This window comes from Echeneis naucrates, chromosome 19 (assembly GCF_900963305.1).
Source record: "Echeneis naucrates chromosome 19, fEcheNa1.1, whole genome shotgun sequence".
NCBI lineage: Eukaryota > Metazoa > Chordata > Actinopteri > Carangiformes > Echeneidae > Echeneis > Echeneis naucrates.
Window position 1 is genome coordinate 7626680 of NC_042529.1, and position 17835 is coordinate 7644514.

The 17835-nt window shown below is 38.7% G+C and overlaps 1 protein-coding gene across 1 annotated transcript in view; it reads left to right on the forward strand.

Moving 5' to 3' along the window:
- atrnl1b (attractin-like 1b) overlaps nt 1–17835 on the forward strand; it is a 55215-nt gene that overhangs the window by 29362 nt on the left and 8018 nt on the right. The window contains exons 22-26 of the mRNA XM_029527850.1: nt 688–782; nt 1127–1205; nt 3114–3271; nt 5479–5540; nt 9785–9863. Of these exons, the coding sequence (XP_029383710.1) occupies nt 688–782; nt 1127–1205; nt 3114–3271; nt 5479–5540; nt 9785–9863 (473 nt within the window). The remainder of the gene's footprint in view (nt 1–687; nt 783–1126; nt 1206–3113; nt 3272–5478; nt 5541–9784; nt 9864–17835) is intronic.

Here is a 17835-nt window from a genome sequence, read left to right on the forward strand (position 1 = left end):
CCTGACACTGGGCTCAGTGAGGAAAAGAGACAGGGAACTAAAACCCTGGAGCTCTTTTTAACCTCTGCACATTGTTGGGACTTTCTCTTGAGCTCCGTCATGTACTTTTGTAACCATGACGCTCTTCACACCACCTAAAAGCCCACAGGATTGGATTAACATGATCCACTCATTGTAATGTTCTCTAGTATGTTTGTGATATATCTATCTATCTCCATAAATGTTTTGGATCGATATATATATATCTATCTATCTCCATTTATTTTGATCTAAATATTTTTGGATATAACATGGCATGCCCAGTAACCACTCGACCACATGTGCTGTCAAGTCTTGACTTTTGCACATTATCTCGCGAAAAGAGTGAATTGACTTGTGACTTTCTGCTTACTGTCAGGGTCAGATTTTCCAACTTGTCCTCTGCTTGATGTTAATAACATGCATGGCAGTCAGTTTGATTTCTCTTGTCTCTATCAATAAGATTATTGCTTGGAAGTTTCTTCAGATTACATCACACAGCATAAATCTTTGTTTTTCTGCTGTCTTGTTGGTCTTTAGCATTGTAAGCCACCGCTGACGGCAGAGATTGTGTTTATTCCTCACAAAATTGGTGTCCTTTCTTATGTAAGCTGCATAGTTGCACCTTTGGAAAGATGTAAGACTTTCCTGTCTGATTTTTCTAAACAGACAATCTCTTGATCGACTACCAGTTCACCTTCAGTCTGATCCAGGAAGATGACAATCACTACACTGCCATCAACTTTATGGCCTCGCCCGAGCAGGTAACTATTTCAGAAATCAAACCTCTGTCTGGTAACGGAGGCAGCAACATCACAAATCTTCACCTCTTATTTTAAAGAGATAAATATCTATATATGTAATAATATATCTAATAAATATCTACCTATCTTTAAAGGCAATGATTATTGACTGATCATTGAGTTTCTGCCAAATTTATACAAGAGGATAAAACAAGTTGCATAATGTTCAACATTTCCTGAAAGCTTTCAAACCTCATACCATGTCTTTTTATTTATTTTTTTTAGCATAATTAGTTGTTCATGTAATTCATGTTGTGTTGTTTGTTTGTTTGTTTGTTTGTTTGTTTTTTTTTTTTTATCAAAAGGCAAACAAGAACTTGGACATGTCCATTAATGCATCCAACAACTTCAACCTCAACATCACCTGGTCTGTGGGATCAACAGGTACTTTTATGATTTAACTGTTTTAATGGATGTATTGTAGAAATACCAAGGAAAATATGTGTTGTCCACAAATATATTGATGAAAAGGGCTTTGCTCCCATAAAATTTGATGTATTTCCTGAAACTTCAAAAGAAACATGAGAAATGAAAAATCCATAATGTACTTTTGTAAAGGACTTGCCAAAAGTAAATAAATGAGCAACAGAACATTTTATATAAGATTCAAGTCAAAGGTTTTAGGATTTGCAAAAGTTTCTTATTGAGGATGAAATCCTGTTTGGACCAATTAATGCCAACAACATTTTTATTTTGCTATTGGAAGGTCAGCAAAGCAGATATTAAAAATTTTAGAGGACGCGCAGATGCACAATCCCACTGCATAATTTGCCCCTCCTGCAAAAAATAACATGCACCCCATTTCATACAAGCATCATTAAGCTGTCATTTTCATTCACTCAGGGCTAATTCTGCAGACAGGTCAAACACAAACTCAGGAAAATTAGATATTCTTATCTATCCTTATCAATGTCAAAATTGCAAATATAATCACATATTTCTATTCATCCAGGCTTCAAAAATTTAGTTTCTAATGCAGAAAATTTGCGATGGCTTTTTTCTGTCTTGTTTTTTATTCTTTATTAATCATTTACTCATTAGGTATAACAGACATGACGGGAACAATAATGCATCCTCTCTGGGTAGTGAGTTCTGTGTCACTGTTGAGTGGATATTATAGGTCCCCTGAGGAAAGACGCCCAAGGACACCACAGTTGTCGACTGCCACTGTTTATCTCTTGGCCTCCTTTCCTTGTCACCTGCCACTTTCTCCATCCATGCAATGCTGACATTTTCCAAAAAGTAAAACACGTTACCCCACCCCCCGCCTGTCGCCACCTTTAACCTTTTCTGTGCATCGTCATTAATATTTGAAGCTGGGACCCCTTTTTGCCCGCACAAGATATTCTGTCTCAGGAGCAAGAGCCTCTTCTCAATCGACAAGAGCGTGAAACGCCTTTGGGTGGGGGAAGGGCTGTGGAGATGTACGGGGCGGGGGGTGATTTCAATTAAGATAAACGTGCTCACGTAGCCACACTCAAGCTCTCATTTTCAGTTCTTTTGTTTCAGAGTTGTGGGTTGGAATGTCAATGTTGAGGAACTACTGACAGGAAGGAATAAGAAATGACTTTAAACATTAAGATAGATGGAAAATAGACTTTTCTTTTCAAGGGTTTTTCTTTGAAATGCAATGGAATTTTTTTGTTTTTTGTTTTTTTTCTTCAGGATGGGTATTATAAATTGTGTATTAACAAACTTTACTCTTAAATGTAACACGTTGATTTGCATTGATAGAAAATGTCATCAATTTTGAAAGCTTGTCATCAAATATAAAAGCGATTGCAGCCATTGCAATACTCATCAAGAAATAACACTCTATTCATGAATTGAATGGACTCATACATTTCTAAAATAAATTGTTGATCCCTCCTTGCAGTCTAAATCTGACCTATGGGCTTAACATTATGTTGTCAAATATACTATAAATGCATTAAGTAATAGCGATATGAATTCAAATGACAATTATGTGACTCAGTCTTGACCTGTGAACAGCAACATTTCAGCTCCTCCTTTGGGCTGTGTTTTTCTCCCACATCTTTGTCCATTTAACAATAAAATATGGACAGCCTGTATAATTACACAATAAAGCGCCACTCTGGTTTAGGTCAACCAAAAAGATATAATGCTTTTCAGACATTATAATAATTGGTCATGAGCGCTTTCCTGTCTAAATGGTTTGAAAAACCCATTAATGGATTCATAATTACTTCTTGCCGCCGCTCCCGCATCATTTCTGTATGTAGGTTAGCACCAAATAACAGTGTGCTGAAGGTGAACTTTGTGTCCCAACAGCTGGAACCATCTCTGGAGAGGAAGTACCCATTGTGTCCAAAACTAACATCAAGGAATACAGAGACAGCTTCTCCTGTGAGAAGTTCACCTTCAGAAGCAACCCTAACATTACCTTTTATGTGTACGTCAGTAACTTCTCATGGCCCATCAAGATCCAGGTAAGGGCTCATATGAAGCAGATCACACAGTGATCTAATCCTTTCTCTCTTGTGTTTAATGTCTCAGATTTGTCACATGTGCACCGTGTGTGTGTTCACTGGGGGGGAAAAAAAGATTCTATTTGTTAAGAAAAAGTCCTGGCTTTATCATATAAAGGGAGCTAAGCTTGCTCAGGGTGATTTCAAGTGCACTATATTTTAATTACAGATTTAATGGCCGATGTTTGGTGTGCATATGCGTGTACCTGTTTTTCAACAGGCACAGTTTAACCTTTTCCAGACCTTCCTCTCAATTGAGACGGAGGCTTTAATGTGGTGGAAAGGACTTAAATATAATACAATAAAAAATATTTGGCATTTTCTGTTTTTTGTAGATTTGCCAGAAAACACCAATTAAACAGTCCTAAAAACTCCCATGCGTTGAAATAAAAGGGTGCTAGAGAAACATCACTTCAGTTTAGTAATCATTAAAAACTGAAATAATTATGACAGTCTCAAAACATTTAGAATTTGAATTTTAGCACTGTAACTGCAACAGATTCTTTTGGATATGCTTCAGTGCAGTTTGCTGTCTAGCAATGTAAAGTAGATTCAATTTGAAATAGTGTTGGACAGAGAGACATTTCATGGAAGATTTGAACACAAGTAAAGTGCTTTAATTCCTGCAGTTTTAATTCTTAAAAACAAACTGACGCCTTGATTCGTTATTAACTTGTACATTTCTAAAAAGTAAACAATATTATAACAATTTGATTTATTCAGTTCTGCGTGATGAAGCAAGAAGGAAAAGCCGTGTGCTTAAAAAAAAAAAGTGAAAGATATAGTTGTCATTGCTAACAATAATAGAAAATACCCCTTTTGCTAATTAAACCACTGAAATGTATTGATTTTCATATTTGTTCTGTTCCTCTATTTCATGTCGCAGAAAGTGGACTATGCCGGGGTAATAAAATGCGAGGGGTCAGTCCATCTGTGGAGGTAGTCCAGTAATAGGTTTCAATTAGGTCTGCCGGCCCACAGACACTTATTTATTACGGACTGACCCCATTAAAGCAAGCAGCCTCTAACAGGATAAGGACTTCTGTCTTTCCTTGGTTGCCTTTATGACACAAGGAAAATGGACAAAGTGGTTAAAATATGCCTTTAATTGTCGACAAAGTTAATAAAGAGCAGTGTGACATCGTCATGTGTCAGCATAGTTGCTATCCAAAACACTTTTCAATGTAATGTAGGTCCACTTGCAATAGAGGACCAGTCTGAAATGATGTCATCGATTGGCTGAGATTGATGAATTGAAATTAAATTGACCCCAAACGTATTGCCTTGACCCTATCCAAAGTAAAAAGCAGGACTGCCAGTGCTAAATAGAGCGGCCCCACCTATTAAAACGGCAGCAAAACATCTGTGCAATGTGTGCTTATGAGCCGTACCTGCCATGTCAGTGAGCATTTCATTTCAGATCACTGATTCAAAGAAAGTCAATGATAGAAGAAGAACTCTGACCTGTGATAAGATGAACTCTTATTAATTATTATTATTTTTTGCTTCATTGTTGTACAAAGTAATAGCGATGCAAATAATCCACCTCCAAATGCACAGTTAGTGTGCCATCGTCCAACCCATCATGCAACCAGAGGACTCAATACCTTGGCAGATGATGTTTGTGTGTCTCAGGGCTTTCGGGGCAGAGTGCCTTCAGTACAGTGCAGTAGATAATGACTTGTCACAATGATGTGGCCCATCAGACATGATTTAGTTGCCAGAAGCATCTCTGATCGCTGCGATCTTTTTATGAAGGTAAATTATATTTACTGGCCCTGTTACTACATTTCAGATGTAGTCTGACACATACAGACTCAAGACTATAGGGCTCCAAATGGAGATTACCTATAAACTGCTCTGTATCAGATTATTTTATTATATTGGTTTAGATCTTTGAAACAGGCATACCAGCAGGAAGTTTTCTGCCATGTTTCACCCGTTCACTTTTCTCTATCCGCAGAAGCTCTATTCACCTTTTAACAGGTCCACTCAGCAGACTTGACCTGGCAACAGACATGTTCACCTTCTGACACACCTCCTAAAATGAAATAATTGTTAATGGTAGATTTTATTTAACCTCATAGGCATTCTTGTCCCGATATTCCAATGTAATATGAGTTTTTAACCCTGCTAAGACGTAATTGTCTTATCTTTCTCTCAAATAGATTGCCTTCTCCCAACACAACAGCATCATGGACCTCGTCCAATTCTTTGTGACATTTTTCAGGTAAGTCATTATAATATTTATACAACAGAGATATACACACAGGGCAGCGTGGCAGCATAGTGGTTAGCGCTGTTGCTGGCCTGAGTGCTTTCTGTGCAGAGTCTGCATGTTCTCCCTGTGCCTGCGTGGGTTTCCTTCGGCTACTCCGGATTTCCTCCCACTGCCAGACATCATGTTTGGGTTAACTGGTCCGTAGGTCTGAGTGTGAGTGGTTGTTGGTCTCTGTCTTTCTCTGTGTGTTGGCCCTCTGATGGACTGGCGACCTGTCCAGGGTGTACCCTGCCTTCACCCAGTGTGAGCTGGGATTGGCTCCAGCACCCCTGCGACCCAGGAGCGGATAATCAGTAGAAGAGGAATGAATAAATGAATGAAATTTACACACTAAAATAAAAAACCAAGTGTCCTGTAGGTGAGAGGTATTCTCCTGAATTTGAGCCAGTCTCTGCTCTGGTTTCTACAGGCTTATTAAATTACTTCAGTCTGTTGGATCTGTTCTTTTAACCAGACTATACGTAAATGCTTCTTCAAGGAAATGATTTCTATCCTTTTTTTTTCTTTTCTTTTTTCTTTTTTCTTTTTTTTTTTACAAGTAGCAGATGAACTGAAAGTAACCATTTAAGTAGGTGCATATTGCTCTGCTAATGCCATCTACAGAGAAGGCGAGGGTGATCAAGCTATGAGGGTGCTTAATGATTTTTTTTTTTATCCCCCCCCCACCCTGAGAGCAGTGATGGAAACCTTTTCTCATTGAAATGTTTCAAATGAGTCACTTGAGTTGTCCCAAAGCACAGCAAAACATGTGTAAATTTAGAAGATGTGAGTATAATTACAAAATGGATGCTTTAGTTTTGATATAGGCAAACTTGAAAAGCTTCAAATGGTCACCTCTCCTTTTGAAGTGAGTCACCTCACAAAGCTGCCTGCTGCTGTAAGCACCTCTGATCCATACCAAAGTGTCTTGGGCAGCAATTTTTAACTTTAGCTTAGTGTAGTTATTTTTAAATATTGTGTAGACTTGATGTTAAAATTCTGTTTCCAAATAGCTTTTTTTTGTGTGTGTGTTTTGACTTGCCCTTCGCTACATTCAATGAGATCTAAGTAGGTAAGAAATAAAGGGTTGAGCATCATAGTAATTATTAAAGTGTCATAACCCAAAGTGCTATTCATGCAAGAAGCTGTAAAGTGAGTCATGAATAGGGCTTTTTGCATGAATAGCACCTTTTGAATCTGGTGCCAATTCAAATCGGAGACATGAGCACAAATGTCTCCCTCGCTGTGAGTTGTTTTTAATCATCCAGGCACCGGTGGAGACAATCATTTTCATACTTAGCACTGACATAAGTCACGGCGGCGCATGCGTATCTGTGTGACTGTGTGGGTTCATCTCATTTCAAGGTGTGCTGCCCAGAGTAGCTGATGGACTCGCATATTATCTGTGTAGGTGTCAGGGAGGGAACTGAAGACACTATTTGCCCAAGGCACCTGCCCATCATTGCCCAGTCAACAATAACTTTTCCAAGAAGCTGTCACACAATTGGTTATCGTTGGCCTCCATCTGATCAAATTACAGTTGAAAAGCCAAATTCAGGAATTCTTGGAAGGAAAGAGGAGACGGATGGTGCTTATTTTATCTCCATGGTGTTACAGCTGCTTGCATCTGTTGCACACGAAACCATTTTGTCTGGGGTCATGACACAAAAACAGAACAAAATAAAGGACCAAGTTTTGTTTGTCTCCTGGAAATTGGCATTAGTATTATTTTCACAAAACATTGCTTTTTAGAGCAATTCCTGTTTCTCAGATTTGATTTTGTTCTGATTGATTTAATACTTCCAAAATCCAAAGAAAATGAATTGTATGTTTTTGTGACACACTTTGTGTCTTTTTCTCTAATTTTATGCATCTGTTTTGATTAGCATACTTTGTATTTTCTATTTGGTTCTTTTGTCTTTGCAATTGCTGTGCAGATTATACAAATTTTCTTTGTATGCATCCTTCCAGTTCCAGTTCTCACTGACCCGTAAACTTGGGGGGGGTGCTATTGGTAGCAGTTGTGTGTGGGAGGTTTGAGAAGGGATGAACCTGCAAGAAACATAATGAGCCTGATGACAAAATGTCAAACCACCCCACAGGGTCTCCAGACCTCCTTGTGTGTGAGAGATAGAGAGAGCATGGAGGGTAAAAAAAAAAAAAAAGATGGCATGACTGGGAACAGGCTCAGTTTTTTCCTTTGAGCTTATTCAAACATCGGTTCACCTTTTTCACTACATGCCTTTCAGGCACCAAGTGTTTTCCCTCTTCTTCACATAGCTTCCTCATCTTAGTTTCTTCATGAGCAATAATTAATTGCACAGTCCGCCTAAATTATAATTTTAGTTGGATTATGATTGTTTCATGTGCTCTGAATAAATGCTGCTGAAGCTCTAATTGGAAACTGTTCTATACTAACCTACAAACCCCACGGTCTAATTTATACCAATTAAAAAAAATCTCCTTACTTCCTGTCATGACATTGGGTGTGTGTGCGTAATATATTTCTATATATTGATATTCCTGCAAGTTATTCAAATGGGTTCACACCATTATGTGGAAGCAGCCTTTTAGGGAATGTGCATCCACACTCTATTCATCTCCCGCTTTAGTCATGAAATTATTAGGGAAGGTCAAACTGAACTCTTAAAATGTATCTTGGTATTTTGGTTGTTGGTTTTATTTTCCGTCTGAATACTCAAGAAGTTCACTTTGTTTGTTTTACAGGGAACTGATTTGAATGTGTTGTAACGCATTGGTTTATGATTGTGACTGTTTGGTGAAGAGTTTCCAACCTTACAACTAATCTGTAATATCGGTAACTACTTGCAGGAAACTCCACAGCATCTGCTTGTTCGTTTTATTTTTGTCCTTCACAAACCACAGAAGTTCTTTTATTACCAATAGCAGAGGAAACTGCAAAGGGGACTTGAGTTTCTTTATCATCCAAAATAAACACGATGAAAGCCACGTGAAAATCACATCCAGGGAAAAAAAAAAAAAAGAAAAGGTTTCCCTGCTTTGGTACCTCCAAAGTAAATTGTCGTTTGAGGCACAGGAGGTTCCCATCCCTCCACACTTTAATCCCACAATTCCTCTTATGTTTTTTTTTTTTTACCTTGTCACCTCCACTTTGCTTCAATCAGGTATGAGAAGTTTTATTTTCCAAGTGTTATCATGTTCTTCAAAGGCGTTATCGCCTTCTTCAAAGATCCTGGCCATTGGATCTAGCAGGTGTGGCTGGCGACCTGAGAGCCTTCTCAAGTTTAAAAGATCAAACACACGGGTCTGTGAAATCAGAGCTAGTCATGTGCCTCTGGTGAGATGTGCTCATTGGAACAGGCTGGCCATGGCATGTCCCAAAAGACAAGGGCTCATTGGTCATATTACAGTACATTTTCCTCTTCCAGGACGCTGTTCCTGTGCATCAGGAGCAGAGTCATGTTACCTTCCTTCACTGTGAGGAGAAACTAATTAAAAAAAGATTTTTTTTCACGAGTGTATTATTATTTCATTCCAACTTTTCTTAATCGACCGAGTTAAAGCCTTTTATTTTGTCTCACTGACGATGCATGTGGCACAGAACTATCTATAGATATAATGGGTAACTAAAACATAAATACATCCCTTCGGAAACATTCCCAACTCAGGTGGATGAAATTCACTTGTTGCTCCGACAAGCCCCCCAAAAAATGCGGATTATCTCTGAATCTTCACATTCTCATCTGTCACCAGGATAATGAAGTGGAAGCTCTCAATCGGTCATATTTTTCTCTTCCAGTAGTATTCTGGCCTTGCTGAATCTCCCTTGACTAATGATTTCACTGTTGGGTTATTAATTGAAGTAATCGGCCAAACTATTCACTCTACTGAGAAATGGATATGTTACCTCTTTATATCATCTCCCATGTTTTGTCTTTTCTTTTCGAGGCAGGACGCTATTGTGCTTTAATGTTGTGTGTCAAGAAAATAAAAGAATACACAGTTGTTCATTCCTTTTATTCTTTTGCTGCTTTGGCTTCCCAGAATTACATTTAAGTATAAAGTAGAAATATTTTGGCTGTTGGATTATGTCCTATAATTATAGGAGTCCATACCCGAGGACTGATATATTCTTATGAGGTTTCAAGGAATCTTTGTGCCCGCTTTTTCATGGATTCCCATTAAACATTAAGTCGCCCTGCTTTGATATGATTTCCTTTCTTTTGTTCCAGTTGCTTTCTGTCGCTGCTCCTGGTGGCAGCAGTGGTGTGGAAGATCAAACAGACCTGCTGGGCATCAAGGCGGAGAGAAGTAAGTCCCTAAAATATGTTTTGTTTATACTTGAAAAGTTGGCTGTTGCAATATTCCATTCACTTCACATAATCTCTTTAAGAATACAGTTTATCTCTTCTTTCCTCAATGTGATGGTGCCCCAAACACATGTCCAACCTAAACCATTAAAATTAAGATATCTAAACAGCATTTAAATATCTGAATCCTAATCTCAACACTTTAGAGAGGCAAAGATGTGAAGACATAACCGTTACCTTCGTCTTCATAACTGCAGGAGAAGAACCAAGTCATGATAAATTAGTCTACAATACATCATTATCATGTTTCAGGCTTTTGGTTGAACTCGTGATAGTTGGAAAAGCAAATAAATGTAAGTCATGCCATGATGCATCAATGAGGCTCTCGATGCCACGGCCTGGGATACAACAGAAGTACACAGCCAATGCCATTGGCACATTAAACAACAACTTCACTTTCTAAGAAGCTTTTCGATCACTGTTCAGACACAAACTTTGTAAATGTCCGAGCCTTTTTAGAAGTCTCTGGGTTTGATCACTTATTTCATCAGAAAGACAGTGAATATGGCTAAAAGTAATGATGACAATTCAGATAAATGATGGATTTAAGTGAAGTGGACAAGTGGAAAAGGCTTGATAGAGGCAGGTAGAGGTACTGTAACTGGCTGACGGAAAGGGGGAGGGAAAGAATGAGACATTAATATTCAGTTTTAGTATGAAAGATGGGTTTGAAAAAAGAAGAGATGAAAAGGGCTGAATGATGAGACTGGCAGTAGAAATTAGAGATGAGGAAGAGGAAATGGATGCAAATTTACCTTACTGCACACCTTGATCCAGACTGTTCAGAGGTGGGTGCTGGCCTCTGTAAGAGCTGCCATCATTTCCATCTCTTCAGAGTGAATCCTATATTCTGCTAGATGCTGTGTGACACTCAATAGCAGGAAGTTTCATTTGGTGCACATCCAGCCATGTGGCCTGCAGTTAGTAATAAAGCTCCTAGAGTTTATTCCCTCCCCCCGGGAATGACATTGATAATCACAGGATCTGAATTTTATGTTCTCTAATTGATATATGAAAATAAACAAGAGTGATAGCAACCGTGACTTCGAATAATGCCTATCCAAAGAATTAAAGTCAATAAAAATTAATGTAGACAGATGGCCTCGCTTTATTGAAATTCTGCTCACTTTTTCTGTCCGCTCTTGGCGTTCCCGTCATCTGTTTGTCACTGCCCTTCACCCGCCAGATAAAAAATAAAAAGCAAATAGTTAAATGAAAACCTCCATTTCTTAATTTTAGGTGACTGAAAAGTTTTGTCGTTGCTGGAGAAAATAATGACTGAATGTCACTTTTTAAGTCTTTGAGAGGACATGAAGCTTTTGCATGGAGGTCACTTCTTACATGCAATATCATAACACGCCCTCCTGTCAGCCACTGTGTTTGGACTGTTTACCTGCTTTATTGCAATGACTGATTGTTGTGTTCATCTGTTGGATATATGTATTCCTGTTGATTGAAAGTGCGCACAGTGTTATTGCATTAACAGATATACTTATATGAACCTCCAATTCCACAACATGTTTATTTCATCTTGCCTTTTTTTTCTTCAGAATTTGTGCACCTATTTTCTTAAAAAATTCAATAAATGAGCAAATGAAAAAGTAAAAAAATAATCCTCAATTCAAATCATACTTTAACGTTCCTGTTGACATTTTTAGGTGGCCTGCCTTTGAACAAACAGCATAAAAAGAGGCTGTGCGCTCGTAACCTTTTCCTCATAGCTGCAAGTGCCTGGAGATTGTTACTGCACTAGCTGAGGTCTTTTTTTTTAACCTGTGAGAATAAGGAGGTTTTATTTCCGATGGAGTCCAACACAGCACTGAGCAAAAGTGAATCAGGTCTTACCTCACTCAGAGCTTGTTGTGCTGACTTGGACCTGTTTGCTCACATTACAATGACATGTAATGATAAAGCAATTTCCCATTTAGGATAGGAGTAATACCCTGACTTTAGTTTTGGTAAGTTAAAATTGATAATAATAATAATAGTAATCTCATTTGTATGTGCACCACAGTGGTATAGTGGTTAGCTTGCGGGTTTGATTCCCAGCCTGGGGCCTTTTTGTGCAGAGTTTGCATGTTCTCCCCGTGTCTGCGTGGGTTTCCTCCCGTCATCCAAAGGCATCATGTTTAGGTTATCTGACTCTAAATTGTTAGTTGGTCTGTGTGTGTGTGTGTGTGTGTGTGTGAGTGATTGTGTCTCTCTGTCTGTCTCTCTGTCTGTCTTTGTGTTGGCCTTGCGATGGACTGGCAACCTGTCCAGGGCTGGGATTGGCACCAGCATCCCCAGTGACCTGGAAACGGATAAGCGGTAGAAAATCAATGAATGAATAGTCTCAATTTTAAAGTAGGCACTTATGTTAATGTACATAATGCTGCTATAAAAATGAAATTTTAATGTGATTTGTTTAAGCTACTGTAAAAATACTGTGCAATACAAGCTACATTTTTATGTTGTATAGAGAATTAGTTCACATTGTAACAAATGAGAAGATCTAATCACAAGTGGATTTTGTGATTGCTCACTTGTGGTGACACAGTACCAAGTCTTGTTGGATATTAGCTAAACTGAATCAGATCTTGTCTCATCGGTGAACTGATTAGGATTTGAAAGAGCTTGCCATCCGACCTCCACTTATAGGACTTGTCCAAATAATCGGGGGAAAGATTTGGGCTGGGGTCCATCTAATGCTCACAAGCCCCATCTGACATAAGGACACAGGCTGAATGAGCCTTAATGAGGCTTACAGTTATGAGACAGTGATCCAGCCAAGTGGCATATGGGTGTCTCATACTGATTAAACTTTTGAATATTTTGTTATTGGCTTTCTGGTGTGAAATCCCATTTAGGATTTCAGGATTATTTCTACATGATGCTGTGCTTTTACCAGGAAAAGTATTTTTTTATTCCACCCCCCTCCCCTTTTCCATTTATTTATTTATTGTTATTTTTATTCTTTTCAGTTTCTCAGAGAATGTAAAGTGGAGAATTCTTTTTAATCCCAACTATTGGCTTAATCTTACAGTTCTGATCTTTTAGCACCATACTGCACTAATTGGACCAGGGCTTTTTTTTTTTCTTTTTTTTTTTTTTTTATCTCCCCCTGAGTTGAAATGACTTGAATCCAGAGGTGCATTGATTCGTGATTCATGTGACTCATGTTAGTTCGGGATAGGTGATGAGACTTGGATTCGAGCTGGGCGACGAAGCAGTGAAAAGACAACAGCTGTAAATACCACGGAGGAGGAGGGCTGAACTCTTTGATGCTACCTGTGGGGGCAACAGGGGGGTAGGGTACGCTGACATTTTCCACGACTGTAGCACTGAAATGCTCTTCACCCAAACATGAGGATGTATCTAATTGTGTCGCACACGCACTGCTGCAAACCCCCGACATACTGGCCACTGTTGAGGGCAGTAAGGATTTACTGGCACTCTTAAAGCGCTTAAAAATATGATTAAGCAGCAGTTACTTTAAAAAGCACTGTTATTATTGAAAAAATTTCAGCGTACCATTTATGAAGTCCACCGGCAAATAATTGGCATGTGTTTGTAAAAAGCTATCATTCTCTAATGGAGGCTCTCCTGGCCGTGGTGCTGCCAATAGCTGTGACCAATTTGTAACCGATAACTTTAACCTGCCTGCTGTGTCAGCTTAGGGCACGATAATGATGGATGTAAATGGCAAGAGCAAAGGTTCACAGCTGTAATATTCCCCCGAGCCGGTTGGTCCCCTATTAAATCCATTCAGTAGACTGTTTTTGTGTAGACATTCATGGTTCCTGGAGGATAAATCCTACTGAGTGTGACGATCCTCTGACTCTTTCTTTAGCACTAATAATGGAACAGAAATTACTGCTTTCTCATAAAATGCTGCAATGTCTGCTTAATTTATTACCGTGGACGTTTATAGAGGATGTACCACAATAAGTTAGACGTTAAAATTGGATGGTAAACACTTAACCTGTGTAACATGAGCATTTTAGCAGCTTCATTATACGCATGGAAGGATATACTGTAGAATTTAACACAGAACAACAGACTCTTAGACCTGCTAGCATGGCCAGTAACAGCCTGACACTAAAACAGAACAGGGGCCTGTATTGTGTCATGACATGACACATGATCCAGGAAGTCCAGTCTGAGTAATAGACCCATGGGGTTTAAGCTTATCAGACACCAAAAGATGTCTGCAAAATGATCAGCAGTCGTTTTAGCTTTTGTTGTGACAGTCATGAGCTAAACAGTAGGAAAACTCTCTTCGTATGAGGTTAAACAATTCAGCAGATGCTCACCAAATCACAATCCATGATTCGCCAGTTTCTGTAGTTTGTATTTCTGCCCTCACTGGACTGCCAGACTTGTCATTTAAATGAATGAGAGGGTTACGTTCTGTCACGCAGGGCAAAAGTCGGTGTGGTTGCAGCCATGTTTCTTATTATCGGTCAAAGATGCAATTTTTATGCTGGCAGCATGAGTCCTAGTGGAAAACTGGGCTGTCGACTGCTGTAAAACACCCATTCTGATCAAGACAGCTGTTGCAGTTTTCGCTGAAAGAAGCATGTTACCCAGCCCATAATTCTCACGTCCTCTGCAGACTTGGCACAGTATCATACATTGCCCCTCCCTTGAATCAGCAGTCATCGATTGCTTTAATAAGATTATCCCTCTCTAAAGCCCCTGGTCACCTTGATTGTCCCATATTCAGTTTAAAGTTTGGAGTCAAATAATTTCCTTTAAAGCTACAGATGATGGAGCGTAACTATGATTAGGAGTTCAAATTGGGTAAAAGCTTACCCTTGGAAGTTCCCACAAATTAGTAAAACGAAACAGCTTAAATCCGACAAGGTGATATTAAATGAATATTTTAAGTTAGTTCTTACTTTATAAAATCTAAATAATAGCTATTGTTCAAATTCTGGAATGAGTTCTGGCTATTTTAAATTACAGACAGCCACGTAGCCCCACTGACATCATAGCACAGTGCTACTGTATGTATGCAGTGCCAATTTACTACTGCTGGTTATCTTCATTGAGTGATCTTCAGTTCGTTAATCGCAGTGTGTGCGTAGATTGTGAAAGCATGCATCAACAAGCAGAACTGAAATTAAATTGTCCTTTAAAAAAAAAAAAAAAAAGGAGAAACATTTTTCATTTTTGCCTGCTCACAATTCAAGCTTTTATTTAGTTTTTGATTATTTATTTTTACTCTGCAGCACAGCGACTTTAGGTACAGCCAGTGATCTTTGAGAAGGACAAAGCCTCCTGCTTAGGTGTAGAGTATGCTCAGAGGCCAGATGACACCTACCCTTTCAAGTAATCCAGTGAAGGGAACAAAATGCTTTATTCACAAGATGGATAATTCATGCACTTACTTGCCAAATTAATCAAGTTGCAAAGCAATGCGCTTCATGCCCTCCCTTATCACAACCGTGAATGGCTCCAGCTTGCATTCTTGACAAAATCAGTCTGTCATTGCACAGCTGTTAATTGGTTTTACAGAGTTCACTCTTGCCTTTTGTCATTAACTTGGTATTAATTTCTTGAATCTCTCTGGTATTGTGTTGGCCCTTTGATGATTGTATTCCCTGCACATTTTATGCACGTGCCGGACACGCGGCAAAGCAAGAGCATTGCCCCGGCTTCGCTTCTCTTCACTTCCAATGCTTTTGTCGTTTTAAATGAATTCAGCAACATGATAAATAACATTACTGCTATCTGACATTTAGGATGTATGGTGTTGGATTTGAAACTGTTGTGTTGGAAACTGTAATAAGCCCTAAGCTATTTTCTTTTTTTGCAACAACCCCGCCGGGCCCTCCATTCTGCTTTTATCTTCTCGAAAAGGGCAAAACTTCTCAATTTGACCTGTGGTGGCCCACTAGCTCAAATCTATAGGTTTGATGTTTAATAGCAGAGATATACAATAAGCTGACATGGTCCGTCAGACTTGAAGTAGAAAAATCTGAGCTACACAAAGAAAAATCAATCTGTTGATCAATCTCAATTTCGTATGGCAGTTGTTGTTTTTTTTTTTTTTTTGTTTGTTTGTTTGTTTGTTTTTTTTCCCTCTCAGTTTTTCCTCCCTTAGGGAATGTTTTCAGAGTGATTCAAAGCTATGTTTACACAGAACTGTTGTGAACTTTCCTCTCAGTCACTCCCCATCAGTGCGTCTACAACTGTGAAGGCTTGTCAGTAAACTAATGGTTGAGTGTTGGAAATGTTTCACAGTGGGCTGCGTCAACGCAAATATCACATGATGTATAATCCACAGAGCCCACAAACCTTTGTCTTGTTGTTGCTTTTAGCTGATAGACATGTAATGAAGGGGGAAGACTGGGCATTTGACTAATATGTTACAGTGCCCAGGCAGATGCTTTGGGATGCATGTGGTTCATCCAAAAAACATAATAAATAATGAACTAGCCAAAGCGAGTACAAATTAGTAATACAATTAAATGGGGCTGCGTGTGTGGTGTTTAACTGAATGTTTACAAAACGTCTCAAATGATCAACCCTAACCTGCCTGTTACAGTCTCAGCAATGAGTCACTTTAGGCTCCAGAATATACTAAAGAATTTTGACATCATAAATGATAGCTGCAGTTTGAAATACTTTTCTAAATCTGTCACATAGATGATGTCTTTTATATCCCAAGGTATTGATTAAAAGAGTTTTATACAGATTCTTTTTTTTTTTTATTCTTCATGGCACAATGCTATCAGGCTCCCCAGACCTCATCATCTGAATTTTGCCAATTAATAGCCAGACTAATGAATACTAATTATATTCAGAAAGAGTCAGGGTTGGGATCCACACACAGGAATCTCAGGGTTTATTACTACGCCAAGGACAAATTCTTATTCAGGGAGAGACCCCCAGAAAATTCATGGATATCTCACAGTTGACCCAAACAGAGACATCGTTTTATTAAAAGGATAATGTGAGATAATTGGAAAGTCTAGTGTAGCAGTGAAGTGAACTGAAAATTTCTATATTTTTTGCAGGATGAGCCACATTTAGTTGGAGAAATGAATCCTTCAATATTTGGTTTTGATATTTTTCTATAGAAGCATTTGGTTGAACTTGTATTTTGAGCTTCATTGTTTTCTAGCACAGCTTTAGCCTCCTTAATCACTGTTGCCAATGGGATTATGATTAAAAACATTTCAGCATGATTTCCTTCATGTTCCCTGTCTGCCTGCTTTGTTTACATTGTTGGTCAGTTAATGTGCTCTAACAAACACTAGGACGTAGGCAGCCATGTTAACCTTTGCTACTTACATTTGGACTCTTGTTTTTGGATTTACAGAAGATCAGTCTTACTTTGGCGGATGTGCAGCACTTCAGCATGGGAGGAAGGAATCGAATAGATATAAAGTTTTACAGCTGCTGCTTATAGAATGGGATTAAATATGGCCAAATTTATTAAGTATTACTATTTCAGTGTTTCTATATAGATTTGTTTCAAAAAGTCTTCTTGTGCACATGTGCAGGTATATTTATTGACGCAGAAGAAGGGCAGGTTATAAGGCCGATGATCACAGGCACACTTGATGTGCTTAGTAATCTGAAGGACAATTGGATCTTAATGCAGCACACTTAAGCTCATCACAAATCCAATACCAATCAGTGATGTCCTTGGCGCTAAAATGGCGGCCTGTTTAAGATATTGATCAGACACTGCGTTGCTGATGAAAGTGTGGCGCAAGTTGTTTTACAATATTGATCAGTGGAGAACAAGGGAAGTTTTTTTTTTTTTTTGGGGGGGGGGAACAGAAATTTTGTCGCATCCAAGCTAATGGCAGCATTTCTGTCATCAACAGATGATTATGGTGCGCCATGGAAACCCAATCCCTGTATTTGTATTTGCTGTGGTGCCACATCGCTTTATTATTATATATTTTTTCATT